This window comes from Rhea pennata, chromosome 13 (genome assembly GCF_028389875.1).
Source record: "Rhea pennata isolate bPtePen1 chromosome 13, bPtePen1.pri, whole genome shotgun sequence".
Lineage (NCBI taxonomy): Eukaryota > Metazoa > Chordata > Aves > Rheiformes > Rheidae > Rhea > Rhea pennata.
In genome coordinates this window covers 5058670-5076981 of record NC_084675.1, presented here as the reverse complement: position 1 = coordinate 5076981, position 18312 = coordinate 5058670, and the positions used below count along the sequence as shown (strand labels likewise).

Genomic DNA, 18312 nt, shown 5'->3' with positions numbered 1-18312 from the left:
AAAGTCATATAAAAGTTATTACCCATATCTTCAAGAAGAGGAATATATTTTGAATCCTTGCTGCTGTATGGACAAAAGGTAGAAATTAGTAGGCAGGGAAGTGACAACATGGTAGAAGGAAATAAAGCTAGACAGACTAAACAAGCATCTTGCATTTCAAATGTGCAGTGAACTTACTGTTGCAGTACTAATTCTGTGCAGAGAGATGATGGAAGGCAGTTTCCCAATAGCTTACAAACTTATTAGCAAAAGTATTGATGAGAAGCATATATTTGCCCTGTTGAATTCATCATCATTCCATTGATAGGTGCCTTAAAAACAAGTTCTGATGCTAGTTAAGAAGTATCAAGGAAGGCAAGACATTTGAGTCAGTGCACTAATTCCAACTTACATATACATAACCAGAGTCAAATATTTTTTGAGAAACCGTACTTAATGTGGTTTGTATGCACTAGATTATTCAACATGATTTGTACATGATTTGTAAAGACTTCAGCAAGTGACTCTAGCATATTCAGTATATTCTTATCAAAGAGACCATCTTATCAGGAGAGTTAATGAAGCTTCATTCTAAAGCAATAAAAGAAACACAGTCTTTGTCCAGCAACCCTACTTGTATGTGGGCAACAACAGATGGCAGGAACAGTTGTCTTAGGTAACTCTAGAGAATGGCTGACTTTCTGTTTCCAATCTATTCATGCTTAGTACCGTCTTTCAATTGGTAAATATTTAGTGTATTTACAAATACTGTCCATAGCCCAATTACAAGACTTGGCTTGATACTATACTAAAGCTAAATTTTGCAGATTATTATAACAGTAAATCACAACAAAAGCAAATATAACAAAAAAAGAAGGCATTTATCAGCAACCACTGGGAAATAACTCCATAAAGATTTACTAATGCCATCTTGCAATTTCAGCATGGATCTCATGTTATTTTAACTAAAATTCCACCTTTAAGTCACATGAGCCTACCAAGAATAAGTCTATCACAATACATGCTTTTCTGTTAAAAAGTAGCTTCTAGCCTCACATACATTGTGAATTTGAAGGAAGCATATTCCAAAGGCTGAAGCAGAAGATAAATAATTTTTTAAAAATTAATAACAGGCTTTTTAATACTTTAGCAATGTTCTGATCTTAGCTGGCTGTAAAATTAATAAAAAACCTGCTACTGTTATGTTCATTTCAGAAGCATTGCTCAAAATGTGAAAACTTCCAAAAAGCTGATGAACATTTTATTAAATTTAATTTAAACTCTCTTTTACAGTTCAAACTGCAGTAAAAATACCATAGCAAGTTCTCTCCCTCTGAATAACTATAGTTCCTGTTTTGGCCTGGCTTACTTCTGTTTCCAACTGTATGGACATGCAACAAACAGCATCCCCCAAGTGATAGAAGAGCATGTACAACTCCACCTGGCCACTCCTACCTGAATACATGACACCGACCTCCTCTCTTCTGTTACTCGCCAGTACCTTAGTTGCCCTTATGTCCTGGTCAGGGTTCAAAAATAAGAGTTTTGTACTGCAGGATGGCTCTCTAGTGCTAGTGGTAGGTAGGCTTGACATCTGAATTCACCCAGCTTCTCACAAACACCCCTCACCCCCCACAAAAGCTCTTCCACATCTACAGGGGTCTTCTTCACCAAGCCACTAACTAATGGTTGAAGTTGTATGCATTTAACCGGAAATATTATTGAAAGCATCCTAGCATTGATGTCTGAATCCCATCCTCTAGTTCCCATGTGGAATTGCTGGTATTTCTGAACTCCAGTGTTTATATCAAGTACCACTAGACGGGCATCGAAAATATATGTCAAGTATTAGAGGATTTATTCATTAGACGTGAATAATTTTCATCTGTTGGTCCTGGTTTTGCCAAGATGACATAGAATTTATTGTTTCAAATTCCAAATGCCTTTGCCACAACATTTAAAATCTACATTAACTTTCAGGTATGCAGGCAAATTTATAGAAATTATATCAAAATTTTAGCATAGCCTTACATTAACACCACCCCAAAAAAATAGCTAGTTGCATTGCAAGTTACTTCATTTATCTCCCTCTTGACTCCATAGATCTTACGATTCATAATATTACATATACTACAATTACAAGTATTAGATTGAAAGATTGTGCCACAGAAGGAAATCCAAAGGATGTGACTGTCTGAAGTCGATAATTATTTAGGTCTAGGCGACAGGAATTTTGTACTTCTTCTTGAGGGATTTCTTTCTCACCTACATCCATTAGTCCATTGTCCCGCACCTAGAACAGTTCAAAAGGATGGCCCTGAAAAATCAAACTAGCACAACAGCAAGACATTCCGTGCAGCTAGCAAATTCAATGCTACTTCAAGTGAACTAGCTCAAACTGTACTGCAAAAAACACATTCGAATGTGAAGAAAGCAGCATCATTATCCCGATGTTTACACTCTTACAAACTATTTCCCAGAATTCAATACACCTACAACCAAGAGTCACAGGTCTGGCTGTTCTTTGCCTTGACTCCCGGTACATGTCAGTGCAGTAACTGGAAAGCCTTAAGTAAACTCATGAGCATTCTTCCCTGAAGTCAGCTGACAGTCTTAAGACAGAGCCTCAAACATGTCTAATTTAGAAAGAAAAAAAAACCTACAAGATGTCATAGATTGATGAGTGCAATTTTCAGCCTTTCAACATTAGTCTGTTGCACATGCAACTTCGCATAAGGCAGATTAACTGGAACAGAAGACAATTCCTTGATTTCTGTTCATCTAACATATTCCAAAAAGGCAAATAGAAAAAAAAAATCATTGTGAAATGTATACTGCCTAAAAAGGTCTGTGTATAATATCTACTTACTTATCCCAGTAAAGAGAAACAGGAGGAGGTAAGCAGTTGGCAAGTTTCAAGCTGGGCTTTTGAGAAAGTTATCATCTAGGAAGTCCTCACTCTCATACAGTCTCCCTCCTGCCCTCATCCCTGCACAAGCTTCTAGCATTCAGATCTATAGCTTGTTGTGATCTAGCTTGTTAGCAATCTAGTCATGCCTTTGGATCCCAGCCCGGTCCCATAACAGTAATTCAATGGACTTGCAGGAGTCAGCATTCCTTACTGCGCCAGTGTACATAGCCAGAGCTGCTGTTGTGACGTGAGTCTGTCCACGGCCTCTGCATGCTGTCAAGTGATCCCATTTAGAAGCCAACAACGTGTACTTAGCAAATTACCACAGATGAAAAAAAGAGCCCCACAGAGCTCTGTCCACTCTCACTTTGCTTTATTCTGCTAATGCTCTTTTGCAATCTTGCTTCCTTTCCTAGTATTTGGAATTACTGCATTAAGTGCTTACATTCCCTCGTAACTCTCTCATTGAGCTAAAAACCAAGGCACTGACAGTTCCTCTCTCCCCCCTTATCAGGGATCAGGGTTCAGTTTAGTTTTTAATCTTACCCTTTCCACTTCCCTGAAGACACGGAGGAAGTTTTCCCTTAAGACCCCTTTCAGTTCAGTTTCATTCCATCCTCTTCTAAGTAGTTCCCCAATCAAAGAGGGGTATTTAGAAACATCTTCGAGTCCCTCAGGGAAGCTGTTGACAAGAGTCACACAAGAACATTCATAGATCGCTAAAAAAACGTAGAGAAATATTTTTTCTTTTAATTATTATTTCACACAAATTCACTTTAGGAATAAGGTCACTAGGGACTCAAATCTTTCTTTGAGAACCCCACCTCCCATCCACCCCTCCCAAAAAAAAGGGGGGGGGGCTTTTTCCTGCATAGAGGATCCCGTTAGAAGTACTAAACTATGTATTCTGGAATGAAGAAGCACTTACATGCAGGCAGGACAACAGCATGAATGATACTTAAAAAAGAAAAAATCATGTAAGCAATAGTTCTCCTTTACATCTGGCCTTTACAGTAAGAAGAAACAGCTGTATTACAGATGGAGTTAGTGTATTCCACCCATGTAGCTGTGAACAAAAGGGAACCTGCGGAAGCATGATGCAGTAAAGAACAGAATACAAAAAAATGCCTGCAATTGGTTAAAAAGTCTTTTTTTCCAAACAAAATAAAATTAGAGCAATAATGTTGTTCTAATGAATTCAGTAGTTTAGGCTATCAAAAGAAAGCAACTCAGAGATCTCCACTGAGGAAATTACAATAAACAAAACTTATGCCTTATGCTAATTCTTTTCAGAATAAAGGGAAATTGGAAGTAAGGAGCTGTTCAACCTGCATTTAACAACTGTTTTAAGTTGTATTTCCACGAATCTTCAGCTTTATTTTGAGATCACTAATGTTTTCTATTTATTCTTTTCTGCTGGGGAGGCTGCTGACATAGGTCAAGCAATCTGTACCATTACTTTCTAGGGTTTAGCTATGACCTTAATAGCTCCACCAATGAAACCGGTGGTCTTTGTGGCAATGCACAGAATGAAATGTCTCCTTCTGTTGTAAACTATGGTTTATTTGGAGACTATAGTTTCAGAGCTATGATTAGCTAGTCATGGGAGAAAATTATTTTGTGGTCATGCTACTTTACAGATGTGAATCTAACCATGACTTTCATACCCAAATGTGGCACATGCTACCTAATCTGCATTTACTTCCTGTGCTGCAACATATCGTTAACCCATCTCACATCATCCCCAAGGAGTGAGCAAGCGGGGAGGTCACATTGCAGAGACCAGGCAGTCTGCTGTGCTCTGCTTCCCTCAAGCAGGTGCCAAGGGTGGCAGCTCAAGCCCAAGAAGCAGGAGCGCTCTCATAGCCCCAGAGCACTTTGGGCTTCCCCACTGCAAAGAAATAGTGGAAGATCGACATATGCAGCTCTACTGGCCTAACACATTTACCTTCTATAGGCTGAGGCAGCATTTCTATCACTTGTCATTGCCTTCTGGAAGAAGGCACCCTCCGTCACCCTTTTTGTATGCACAAAGCCCTGTCTACAGCACACGTGCAGAGCTTGTAGGACATCCGGACTAGTTTCTGCACTTGGCGCACACCTGCATACAGTTCTAAAAAGAAATGCTTAAGCCATCTTTTATAAAACTTGTTATAGTAGTCATCACAGGATAGCTTGCTACAGTTCTTTTAGTTTGCCTTCTTTTTCCCCAAAAGGAATTAAAACCCTCATAACAAGAAGCAAATATTAGTGCACATATGGCTTTACTTACTGTTCCACTCCATCGTAGTCACCACCAATTCCTATTGATTCAGGACCTGCAATTCTCTTTATGTGGTCAAAATGATCTAAAAGAAAATACAAAAAGAAAAAAAAAAATCAAAACATCATCTAGATATAAAGCAATAAGAAATAATTCTGTTCAGACACATTGGTGCTCCGTTAATATTCTCCTTAATCATGGATTCATAATCAAATTCAAAAAAAGTCTAAAGATATCCTGATAAAACAAGTTAAAATGTAATAATAGAGTTGATGTATTCTTGATATTTACTGGTGCTTAACTGGATGTTAACTGTTGCTATATACCCCAGGTAACAGCCTTCAAAGTAACAGCTACACTAGTGAGATGTTCATGAAGAAAGACATGAACATCACAGTACATTAATTCCCAGCAAATATCCCATATACACAAATAGGTTTTGTTACCCATTATATACACCAAGGTTTTCTACTCTTAACTACAAAGGTTTAGGGTGTTTTCCAGAAAGTAACAACTACCTGAGGATTAATAATTTTTGGCTCCCTCTGGGGGCATCAGTTCCTCCAGCTACGTATCTTTTACCTCTTGTTATAGTTTAATGAATATAAGTTCCAAAAGGATCCAGAGCTGGGGTAAGGTGGGATAGGGAATAAGCAGGCAGCATAATTTCCTCAATCTGAAACATGACTGAGATGCCAAGAAATTCATAGAAGTCACCCATAAGAACTGCAATATATTAACTTCAAACCTGCCAGGGTAGAAACATTAACAACTTTTCTGCCACAGGCCAGTACATCTGCATTGAAAGTCACCATGATAATTCCCTTGTTTCTTTTCTGAAAGAGGAAAAAGGGAAAGGCAATGAATGGCCACTCAGGCTTTCTGTGAATGTCACAAGCATCTTATGGGGATTGTGTGCCATGCTCCAGCTCCATCTATCTGCAGGTGATTATAACATCACAGGCCAGAGAAAAGGGTTTTTTGGGGGTTTTGTTTGTTTTTTTTTGTTTGGTTTGTTTGGTTTTTTTTTTTTTGTTTTGTTTTGTTTTGTTTTGTTTTTGTACTATCACTCACCAGTTGCTGGAGGATATCATCAGGAACATTTCTTGAGTGGTTACAAACGGCAAAAGCTGAAGAATGGCTGAAAATTACTGGTGCTTTTGAGATATGTAGTGCAGCTTTTGCTGTGGTTAATGAAGTATGAGATAAATCTATCAGCATGCCCAGGCGATTCATCTCCTTTACCACTTCCTAAAACAGATTTACAGGCAACAGTATCAATATTATGTTTCTTTAAAGGAAACCGTTTAGCTGATGTATGACAGCAGATAAAGATTTTGCAGCTGTCAGCCAACTCTAAACATGCTATGCCTACATAGGTGTCTGTTTGTCTATTAATTTAATAGTAGTTTCTTCACTCACAGGTAAGTAGCACAACACTGCATGCTCAGCATTTAGAAAGCTCAGTCAATCTGCATTTTATCAAGACATAAGTACTCCAAACCTAATCCTTCAGATTTTTATTCAGATCCTACTACTTCCACAGACTAATTCATACATCTGATCTGTATTGGAACAATTATTTTAATTAAACCTAACGCTTCCATTGCCCTTAGAAACATCAAAGAATTTGGCTTGCTTGAACTCTCTCCTAAGTAGCAAGAATTTCCTGTAACTAGTTTTTAATGACGTGTTTCTTTTTGAGAAGATAAGGCCAGAAATTGTTAGTTGCGTAAGAAATTGCTTTGATTATCATTCAAAAGAAGTTCTTACCCGGCCAAATGCAGTAAGACCAGCAACATTAGGATAAAAGCTATGTATTCCTTTAGACGACGATTCAGACCTTAAAAAGTGGAGTGAGGTAGGAGAAACATCACATCATTGTGGACACTGCAGTATCAGCAGCTGACATTTCTTATGCCATACACAATAGAAATCACCACCTTGATGTCACATAGCCAGATTTAGGGATAACAAGCTACATAATATACATCTTATTTGTGCAGTGCACTTATGTTCATAATGGTCTTCTAGGAACTATTCCTTCATGTTCAAGACTATTGCACATTTGTGAGGCAACAGAACACAAGCAAAGAGAAGCTTGAAGCTTGTCAAAAATTTTCCCATTAAACAAATCTTTGTCAGAAAAAAACAGATACACTGAATCTGAAATCACAATTTCCTGTCAGCCAAAAATCAGCCCTATCTGCACACACTTCCCTTTTCCCTGCGTCAGTATGAGGGGGGTGTTTGCCACGCAGGAAGGCGTAGGTGCTGTCGCTGTGTCACAGGAACCAAGCACTCCTCTGGTCTGTGCACAGGGGACGTATGCTTTCTGAGCTGGCCAGAGAGGACAGTCCTGGCTGCTAACTGCTGAGCTCTCATGTAGCATTTACCATCTAATCTACATCATACACATTTAGTCCTTTCCCCCCCATCTGCTTTGCCCTATACAACTTTTCTAGTAAAGGAAAGGGGATGGCCATTTCCCCATATTTCTATTATTAATAAAATTTTAAAGTTCCCAGATTGTCACAGTAACTCTCCCACTTGTCCAGCAGCAGAGAGGGTTACACAGAAAACCTGTGGTTATCGAGGTGGTTCAGACCACATCTGCCACAAGAGACTCCTCCATCTGAATCCTTTTTTGCACCATCTTGGAAGCAGCACAGCTTCGCACTAGACAGTTATACAAACACATGCATATTGGTTACCACGGCGTATTGCAGGAATGCGTTAAAGTCAAGTAACGAACGCCTAGATCATAATACATCCGAAGTGTTGCCAGACTGCTGTCAATAGAATGGCCACCTTCTACTCCAATCAAGCATGCAATCTTCCTACTGTCCAAAATACCTGAAAAAGTCCGAGGAAGATAATTGCAAAGTAATTTTGCGATAGATGAAAAGCCAGCTCTACTGAGCGACGATTGTTACTGAGAATTACAAGCAATAATACTGACATCTTAATGAAATGTACTTCGTTGCAGTGCACAGTCATATGGCAAATAATCTTTGGACTGCTAGGACTGTGCACAGAGTCAGTTATTGTGCTTTAGTGAGTAAACAGTTACTCTTAAGACCAGGACAACTTCCCTGCTTGCAGTTCTCTTTCAAACATACGCAATTTTGTTTAAAATAAATAAATATATAAAAATAAATAAATCACACACACACACATATATATATAAAGATCATCACCTTGGGCAGTTGTCACGAATTCAAGTTCTTCATAGCTGTTACACATCCTCTTGACAACATCAATTTGCTCTAAGGTCAGGCGTACAGCATCCTTGTTCTGAGCGCTGCAAAGAACATACACTGACCAAAACTGCAAGAGACATTGACAAGTGAACTAGGTAACCTGGTCTCCAACTTGGAAACATCCGATTGCTAATAACAAGCTCATGAGCACAGACCACAGTAATGAAAAGTACTTAATTTCCTACAGTTTACAAGGAACAAACTGCAGTTTTTCTCCCCCGAAGGAAGAGTTAGAACTTCAAGGCAAGAGCCTCCATCCTAAGCATGATTAAGACCTTTTGACGCACTCAGCTATTCCAAAGTACACCCAGAACAGGTGTAAACTTATTTGAATTGATTTGTCACAAAACAAATATTTTGGTTAAGAGTCCCTGGATTTTAAAGCACAGATATTTCAAACACAAATGTTAAAATGTCTGCTGCTGTTCAGTTTCATTTTGTTTTATTCTCTCTCTCAACATAAAGAGCCCAAATACAAGGCCCAGAGCACTTCTGTGATTGAGGAGGGAGGGGGTAAGTGCAAAAATGTGTACTCAGACTGTCTTGTGGTGGTGGTGGTACATACCTGAGCTCCCACATAGCCCGCTTGAAGTTTGTTAAGGTTTGTGTGGGTCTTGTTGAGTTCCCTTAAGTTGACTTTACTGAGTCTATTTTGGTAAAATATTCTCAGCCGCAGCACAAAGTCATTGTGGCTAGAATAGCAAATGAAAAGGGCTTGTGACAAAAAAGTTCTTCCCCTTGTCACCCAAACTTAATTTCTTAACTGTCCCTTTCTTAACTTAGTCCCTTAAGCCAGTAATTGCCAGTAAGACTAGCAGTAACATATACTTGAAAGACTCCTTCCTTTCACAAAGTTTTATTCCTTAAAGCACTCTCTAATCAGGATAGCAAAAATATTTTTTGCTTTTCCCAGTTTTGTAGCTGATGTGTTTCTATACCTATTTTCCTCCCCATTCTTTCTGAAGCAAAGCAGAGCTGAAATCAGCAGCCACGCTCCTTAGAAGCAAATATTTGTGGTATGGCATCATGCACCAGGTCAAAATATCCTCAGTACAACCATTGCTTCTTTGAGTTGTGAGGGCACTCGTTCCAGTTACGATGCCTTACTCCTAGCTGCGCACAGAAGTCATGGCTAATGAAAGATACCTTAAATTATGGGAAGGAGACAAGGATGTTGTGTAAAGGAAAAAACACATAGGTGGTGGAATCCAGTCAGGAAATTGCAGGTTCATTTAGAATAACCTGACCCTACAGTAAGCACCTTCTGAACTGAAATTCCTAGTCACATAAATCACTGCAACAATAACCAACTACTACGTGCTGCACACTGCTTATATCTCTATTCATCCAAACACATTTTACCATCTCCTCCTCACTTATCAAAGTTGCCCCCAAGAGGGCTTATTTGAACATGAGACATTTTATATACCCATCGATTAAATGAGTATCTTGCATCAGCTCAATAGCTCTTTCCCTCAGTGATTTCTCATCGCTGAATGGCACAGCATTGGAGAGGAACACCAACAGCCACAGGAACAGCTGTGTCGGATTTCTCTTCATTTCTGTATGCTTGTTTGCTAAAGCAAAGAGATGCCACAATTATTCACTGATGACAATGACATAGCCACATTTCCCATCTATGGAGGTGGTGGACTTACTAGTTTAGGCAGAGCCAAAATACCCCTCTTTCTGGTAAGCTTGGAGTGAGATTCTGAAGAAAAAGAGAACAACAAACACAAGGTGAAGATAGCAGGGGAAACAATAAGACAGCTGCATTCTCCACGAGATTAAAAAAAGACAAGAAAAGACTTCTGGTTATTGCTGAACCCCAAACAGCAGATTTTTTGCACCTTTAGACACCTGGTATGCACTGCAGCTGCCACCAGCTGTCCACAGAAGGAACCATCCTGCCCCCCAGCCAGCGGACCCACTCTGGGAGGCCCTGTGCTCCCACCTCCCCAAAGCAGCTTCATGTCCAGATTGCTGTGAGCAGCAGAAGTGCTCTTTTTCCAAGTCACATCAGCTAGTTTGTTCCTGCTATGAGGGAAATCTTCCACTGAACTGAACACTCAAATGTTTTTTGAGAAATTCTAAAAATGAGCTTCTGCTTCTCGGTGAGCCCTGCATTGCTAAAATACACAGCACCTCAGAGTATTGCAGAGTACTAAGATCTAACACTTTTTTCATGTCATAGCAAGAGCAAAACATGCTGAATTTGAAAAAATCATTGTATTTCCATGACAAAAATGGGTATGACAGCAACTTAAAAAAATAATTAAAGCACCCAGTACTTTTTTTTCTTTTTTTTTTTCCTCCAATATATTACTCAAACTTGTGCAAGTCTTTTAGGTGTCAGCCACAAAGCGTTGCTACAAACAGTTTAGAAAATACATCCTGTTCCATGTAAAGAAAACAAATTCCACCAGGAGCTGAAAATATATATACCACACTCACAGTTCCTAATAGAATGACCTATAAAGCCAAAAAGCAGGCATCTTCTTGGTCTGTCTAGTGACACCTGGATTTAGAGGCAGGCACCCTGTGAATTTCTTTTTATCATAATGAAAGAAGTCTAGAGGATAAGGACTAGAATTTTAATAGTGCACAGTCAATGCTCAGACTTTTTTCCAAAAGATTACAAAAAAAGAAAAACAACATTGACCTTTCCTTTGCTTTCCACTCTGAGACAATGAAGTTTATGTTCATAAACCTTTTTCTGGCAGCACAAAAAAAGTTTTATTTTTATTAATAAAGGAAGTTGTTTTCATTAATTCCTTGTCTCCAGAGGTTAAAATGAAATAGCAACTATCCAAGATACAACAAAATTATAAAGTAACAGAGATTCAGCTCGCCAGCGTGCTTCCCTTGTGTTTATGCAAGTCTTCTGAAATAGTAGGAGGCAGGAACACATTCCAAAGAAACAGATTCCTTTCTAAAACGGCATACTCTTGAACAAAGGAACAGATATCTCAAGGGAGATCCACAGACAACAGCAGCATTGGAAGCGATTTCAAGTCACTCTGAGCAGATTACCTGCTGATGGCATCATGTTAAAAACCCCTTTCTTCCTTTTACTAGAGCATTTTGATAATAAAAAAATCTAAGCTGAAATAAGAGTTGGCCTAGAACCAGGACATCAAAAAGCAGCATAGTGGAAGGTGTATTCTTAATAAACACATATTTCCAGTCTATGCATCATACTGCTTTCTGGTTGCCTATAAGATGGAGAATGTAAATCAAAGGAAAAGTTAACTGGCTTATTTGCCCTGCCTATGTCTAATGGAATGTAAATGTTTTTAAAGGAATTATATTTTAATAATAAGCCAGTATAAGTTTAGTTAAGCTTTGTAACTACAGATTTAAAATAAAAATGCACTTTTCGTATACTTTTTCTCTCTAAATCAAAATAATATAAAGGCTTACAAATAAAAATAAAATTAACAATGACCTCGCATCTTGGCTTTAGAAAGGTGCAAACTGCCATTCTAACAAATCCTTTTACTTTGACAAAAATTCCTAAGGTTCTTCTTTCAAGAAGTTAGCTTTAGCTTCTTCCATTTCACAGGATCTGGGAAAACATCATCTTGTGGGACCACCTGACAGGAAGTGCCTTTGAACAGTGGGAATGTACAGCTTTATGCAAAAGAAAGCATGGACGGAGAGGCAAGTTTAAAGTCAGCTCTGAAGCGGTCTCGAGGACAGCTGACTAAACATAGAAGCATGCAGGCACAAATGAAGATCCAGTGTAGACATGATATGGGGGAACCATGACACTAATTAAAGAGAGGAAGCACTCCTGGCTCCTTAGTATTTTCTATGAGAAACCCGTAACTTAAGAAACGGCAGAGAGGGTATCTGCGAGGGGAAGAGGCCTAATGCCATGCACAGGAAAGCTCTGTAGAAGTGGACTTGTCCCTGTGAGGATGTATAATGGTGCATCTTCCCATTCACTAACACACACGTCAAAGAGGATCAGCTCCATTGAGTTTCTCTCGTACATACAAAAGTATTTTTTTTTCAAGGCAATACAGGAATCAATTTACATCCTAAGTCTACACATTTGGGTTTTCTCATGAGAACATTTTCCTTCAGCCCTGACTTCGCAAGACCAGGATGATATTCTCAAGCAACATGCCCTCGACAGAGTTTATTTACTCTGTGGCAACACTTTGGTTTATCTAGGATTCCTATCATATATTGAGGAAGAAGTAATTTTTTCCTCTGATATCTGTACAGCAACGAAGGGATCCTCCTATGTTCTTCCCACATTAACTGGTTGGAAAGAAGAGATTTTCCTGCTTTTATTCATTGCCACAGCTTTTTGTTTGTATATATGCAAAAAAAATAATAGGAGAGTCATTGTCTATCCTCCTTTTCTTTAATGCTGCCTCTAGCAACAAAAATGCTTGAATTGTCCTTGGAAACAGCTGAGATGTGTCACTTCTGAACAAGCTGGCCTCTGTTCTTACTTTTACTCGGAGAAGCTGAGTATTTATAATTATGCTCTGCTTCAATTTTCATCCAGATACAAAAAGATATATAGACCTATAATTCCTCAGGCTACACACTACACCTAGATACAGTGAAATCCAGGTTCAAACATGAGTCCTGCTGCACTACTTGGACCTTGTGTTTGGTTTCCCTCTTGTATTTGATAAAATCCAGTTAAGCAACAAGGTACTCAAAAAAAAAAAAAAGAAAGAAAGAAAGAAAGAAAGAAAGATAAACAGAATCGTATCAAAGTCTTCTACGTATTTAAAACTGCAGTGGTTTGCTTACAATTGATAATATTTTAATTAAGCTGGTGCAGAAAGTTGGATAGTACAATGCAGTAGGAAAATAAAATAAAAGGTCTCTCGCACTCCGAGGCAGGCTATTCAGCCAAAGCCCTGCAAACGTTCTGCAGAAACGGGGGTAACGTTACAGGGGACCACGAGCACAAAGAAAATCCTCTTCCGACTTGCAGCCCTGCTCCAGCTACACACAACGTCACAGGCTTGCAACACTCAGGAGAAAAGAGATAAGAAATGAGATGTGAAATGCACTGCTGTTTCCTCCACTTTTCTTTGAGCCAAAATGCCTCATTCTAGACTTGCCTTTGCACCTCTCACTCAGAGCAGGACTAATTTCCAGCCCAGACACCTAACCTCTGTCCACAGCATAGGCCCAGCAGTTTTGGGGCATCAGGCTCAGAAAAGTCACCAGCTCACAAGCCGACAAGTACTAAATTTAGACCCTGGAGAGCTGGGTTCAGCACAGAGTGAGTCTTTGCAGACTCCAGCTGCAGAAGTGCAGCTTTCCTATTCATGCTGTTTCTTTCAGGCATTAGTTTACATTCTTTAGGCTCTTCATAAACAGCCAGGAAGTTACTATCAATAAAACATGAGTGTGGAGAGAGTGTGCATTGCATTTTGAGGGTTCCCACATCAGGGAGAAGGGAACTGTGGTGAAGCTGAAAGGCAGATCTGCCATATAAGGATGCAGCTGGATGGAAGAGGGGCTGCTCTTTTAATAGACGCATTTCAGTGGAAAGTTTCATAGTAAGAAGGAAAGCTTTTCTGCATGCTTCTGTCATTTACCATCTTCGGAAATACAGACAAGCTGCCAGGCCTCTCTTCTCCTTTCCAGCGGGCAGGCCAGACCTCAGGTCAGACCTTATTTTCCATCTCATTCTTTACTAAAAGACCTCATGACGGCCTTGACATTAATACCCGAGTGCGCTGAATTACTGTGCTCAATCAAATCTATAAAGTGCAATAAAATGGATTTCACAGCTCAAGAGAGAAACACCTCCTGTAAAATGAGCAATGTTCTTCCCCTGCACTATCCAGTTATCCTGAGAGCTCATGGCAGGAGTGCTGAGGTAACTCCAAGACAGCTGCCTTAGAGCATAGTAGCAGCTGAGCTGCAACAGCACAGACAGCCAAGGTGAGCAAGACCCCAAGTTAAAACTTTCCATGTGAAGTCCAGAAAGAGATGTTTGCTTTATTTGGCAAGGAAGTGAGCCTTTACTCTGCAGTTTGCCATGCTTTTCATTGCACAGCTTACAGCCTGGCTTAAACCCCAGGACATCACGTAGACTCAGCTACGTCTGAACATTGTGAACTGCAAGATCAGCACTCTGATTTCCTTGCTGAATTCTAGCAAAAGTATTAGTTCTCCTTACTGCTTAGACTAGGAGGCCAGCTTTTAAATAAAAAGATTAAAATTAAATGAAACCTACTTTAGGAGCAAAGACACATGCAGCGTTCCATTTTTTTTTTTTTTTTTTAAGTATGCTGATCGCTTTAAAATTCCCCTTGTTGAAGTCTTGCCCTCAATTTTTTTTTGTTCAAAATTCTTTGCACCACTACTACTCCAAATCACATTACACTTATCTGCTACCTCGCAGATATTTAAGATATTTATTGTGCTTTATACCTCCTTAGCACTGTCCCAATACAAGTATTACAACTGGGAATTTTCAACATGCAATCCCTTCCCTGATGTGCTGCTGCTGCTCAGTGCCCTCCCAGCAATGCTGATGGGACACCCCCAATGCTCCCCAGCTGCCACTCCACTGTGCACAGGGGTAAAACATGGGAGGAGACCCAAAGTGCCACAGAGCAATGAGAAAACATGGTGCTGCTAAGCCTGTAAGTTGAGGTAGGACTAAAGGAGAATAAATACAGTCATAGATGAAAGACATTACAGGATCTCAAGGGAGAGAGCAAGAAACAAGCATGACAGCTCATCCCAAGCTTTCTGGGAAAGAGGAACTCCTCAAGAACAACACTTCCATATTTGTAAATGCACTCTTAGCTTTTGCCCTGTTTATCCTTGGATGTTTCACACGCTATCCACCACGCATATAGACAGCAAGTTTTTTTTTTTTTTTTTTTTTTTTTTAATGTAACATAACCTCACATTATCAGTTGAGAAAGATTGCTCAAAGCTTACCTTAATAAAACGACAGCTACTGAATTTCTTTCCAGTCAGGTTCCCGTTCTTTCCTTCACCACTTTTTTTTCCTGTTCACAGCTTTTCAAGGCTTTTTCACAAGTTCAGATTACTGAGTCTAGTAATTATGAAGTAAAAGGGAGCTCTCGCTAATGCTATGTGTCTTATTACTTAACAACCACTGATGAAAATTATTTTCTCAGAAATCTTAAATTTCTGAAATTCTTGCAACTTCAAGACAAATATGCTTTATGGCATAATTTCCTAAATACAAAACAAACCAAAAGAGCCTGACAACTACCTCAATAGTACTGTGTCAGACCATAGATTATCAGCCAAAACTACCTCCAGCTTAAAAGTGCTAACCTTAGCAAGCAGCTGGTTAGGAGTATTTCACTCAAGCGCTGGGCTGGCTCCTTCGATAGCATGCAGATCTCTTCCTCGCACGTTGCGAGATCACTTTCCTGGAAGGCAAAGCGAAAGCCTTTGAACAGCGTGTACAGACTTGAGCAAAGAGCTTCCCCTCCACGAACTGTGCCAGCTGTGTGTGCCCCACCACACTGCGCACAAGGGATCCTTGCATTTCCCCCTCCAAACCACCCTGTCGCAGGCCCTGATCTGCGCTGCTGCCCCCCATTTAACCTGCATTTATGCCCGGTGCCCCTCCGTGTGCTAAAGTCTCTTGAAGATTCGTCCTCTCAGCCCCTGCTCCCAACCTGCTAATCCTTTTTACCCACTTACTGATAATATTTTGAAATTGTTCAGAGGCTGCCTTCAAAAATTATGCTACAGAACAGTGACAACTGCCATGAGGATGAGCATTAATGACTGAGTTTTACTGTAACAAATGTGGCCTGTCGAAAGTGCTCTCCTAGGAGGTACTGAACCTTGCTTCAGCGCAGGTCAGCCCACGGGGAAACTCATGCCACAGTGAGGCTGCCTGCTGCTTCTGCACAGCTGCACTAAGCGGTGCAAGTACAAACTCACAGTAGAGGTGGCAGCTGACAGTTTTAAGAGAAGAGTGTTTTCAAACATACTCTGAGGTTTGATTTTTCCTGCTGCTTGCATTTTTTCAAAGTTAAGCGATGGAGAGCACTTCTTCATTTTCTTCTGATCATGGCACATGAATGAAAGATTTTGAGAAACACTGACTGCTGAAAACATAACTGTTCTTGAAATGCTTCCTGAAGTGGGAGCGCAGTCTTTGCCAGGCTCACAGCCCAGAGCTGCAACGCATGTACTCTGCCAGACGGTGATAAAATGACTCCTGAAGGGAGCACGGAGATCTAATAAGTTATTATGTAGTCTGCTGTATAGTAGAGCATAGCTACCATTCAAAAAACTTGTGTAATTTAAGCATCATTTCAAAACGCTTAATGAGAAAATAGCAAATCTGGTTCACCCAAAGACTCTGTTCTGGAGCTACATAAAACTGTTGCACATTATAAAATTTTGATTCAAATATTTTCTTTTATTTTTTTCATCATCGATATTAAATATACACTGATATTCAGGAAGATTTTAAGCAGGAAGCATGCCTGCTTACTCAGCAACATCAGACAACTGTTAACAGAACCAGTCTTCATCTACATGTTACCTAAGCTCTGTGTACAGAACTTAGGAACAACGTACAGAAACATTGTTCTTGGTAGCTACAAGAATTTCCTACTTAACATTATTCCAATGTCACTAAGACCCAAATATAGAGAATAAAATTACATTCTAGGTTTCCTGCTTTTACAAAATATGCAAAGGATTCTTAATACTACAAGACAACTCATTCACCTTTAAAATTGGGTAGGTAAGACTCAAAAACTATCATTCAGAAATGACAAGGTACACGCTATGCTTGGCATCCCTTTTTCAACAGCAGTGAACATAACATAGGAAACCCACACAGTTTTTTTTCATGCTGATTGAGCAAAGTTGAGAAGTGAAAGTTGACACAAGATTTATAGCTTTTTCTTGTTTATCTTAAGTTTCTTTGGAGCAGGTTACCTTGTTAGGAAAATGCAGCGGAGACAAAATCCATGTTCCACTGTGCTGGACGCAACAGCTCAAGCTTGGCACCAGATCCACCTGGCATCAGAACAGTGCTGAAGGAATGGCTGGTGTTTCCTCAGCTCATGTGTCGTGGGCTGCACGCTTGGCAGCAATGCGGTGGTTACCCCTTGCACAGGGGTGAAGTCTGCCAGAGCTTCCCTCTGCGCCCGGGAGCCCACGCGCCTGGTGCTCAGCATCCGGCATCCGCTCCCTCTTGTGGCAGGCTGCTTGTGCAGTCCAGCACCCATCCGTTCACTAACACCAAATGTGTTTTACATCACTCTGCTTTTATTGTTTTAGAAACAAGTGCTCATCATCACCAACTAATTGAAGTTGGAAGGGATTTCTGGAGGGATTTCACCTAATCCAGCCACCTGGCCCCTGGGGAGCTAACTGCAAGGTCAGACCAGGTTTGCTCAGGCCCTTGCCCAATAGAGGCTTCCATGTCTCCAAGAAAAAGGATTACACAGGCTCTTCAGGCTCCTGTTCCAGCACTTGCTTACTCACATTGTGAGCTTTTTTTTTTTCTTCCCCTTATAGCCAACTGGAATCTGCCTTACTGCAACGTGTGACTATCACCCTCATCCTTTTGTTGATTTGCTCTCAAAATAGTCTTTTAGATCCAAACTTGCAAAAAACAAGCTGTAGAGGTAAGCACCTTCCCAAAGAGCTAATGTTGCCTCCTTGACTACATCTAACCCAATAAAGATCTAGCTCTAAACTTGGTAGATTTTAAACAGGTAGTACAGTACCTTTGACGTGCTCAGAAGTTAAAGGTCACCCTCTTGAATCTACGGGGATTTCCTACTCCCTTTATGGAGTCGGCACTTTGAAACAGGTAAAGAAATACACACAAAACCACCACCTTGGAGCTGCATGAGAAATAGAGGTTGCTGATCATCATTTTCATTTTG

The 18312-nt window shown here is 40.0% G+C and overlaps 1 protein-coding gene across 3 annotated transcripts; it reads right to left on the bottom strand.

Moving 5' to 3' along the window:
• Positions 1–1816: 1816 nt before the first annotated feature.
• LOC134146089 (dipeptidase 2-like) lies at positions 1817–17520 on the bottom strand. Of its 3 annotated transcripts, XM_062586274.1 has the most exons (13): positions 17354–17520; positions 15722–15819; positions 10075–10127; positions 9846–9993; positions 8982–9108; positions 8354–8483; positions 7868–8009; positions 6927–6996; positions 6228–6404; positions 5902–5989; positions 5163–5238; positions 3437–3572; positions 1817–2272 (listed from the first exon to the last, which is right to left on the bottom strand). In XM_062586274.1, exons 4-13 carry the CDS (start codon positions 9974–9976, stop codon positions 2093–2095), a joined length of 1257 nt encoding a protein of 418 aa, XP_062442258.1. In that variant the 5' UTR covers positions 9977–9993; positions 10075–10127; positions 15722–15819; positions 17354–17520; the 3' UTR covers positions 1817–2092. The 3 variants fall into 3 exon arrangements, with proteins under 3 accessions (XP_062442258.1, XP_062442259.1, XP_062442260.1); XM_062586275.1 differs by lacking the exons at positions 15722–15819; positions 17354–17520 and adding an exon at positions 15356–15439; XM_062586276.1 differs by lacking the exons at positions 9846–9993; positions 10075–10127; positions 15722–15819; positions 17354–17520 and having other exon boundaries at positions 8354–8457; positions 8982–9082.
• Positions 17521–18312: the final 792 nt, after the last annotated feature.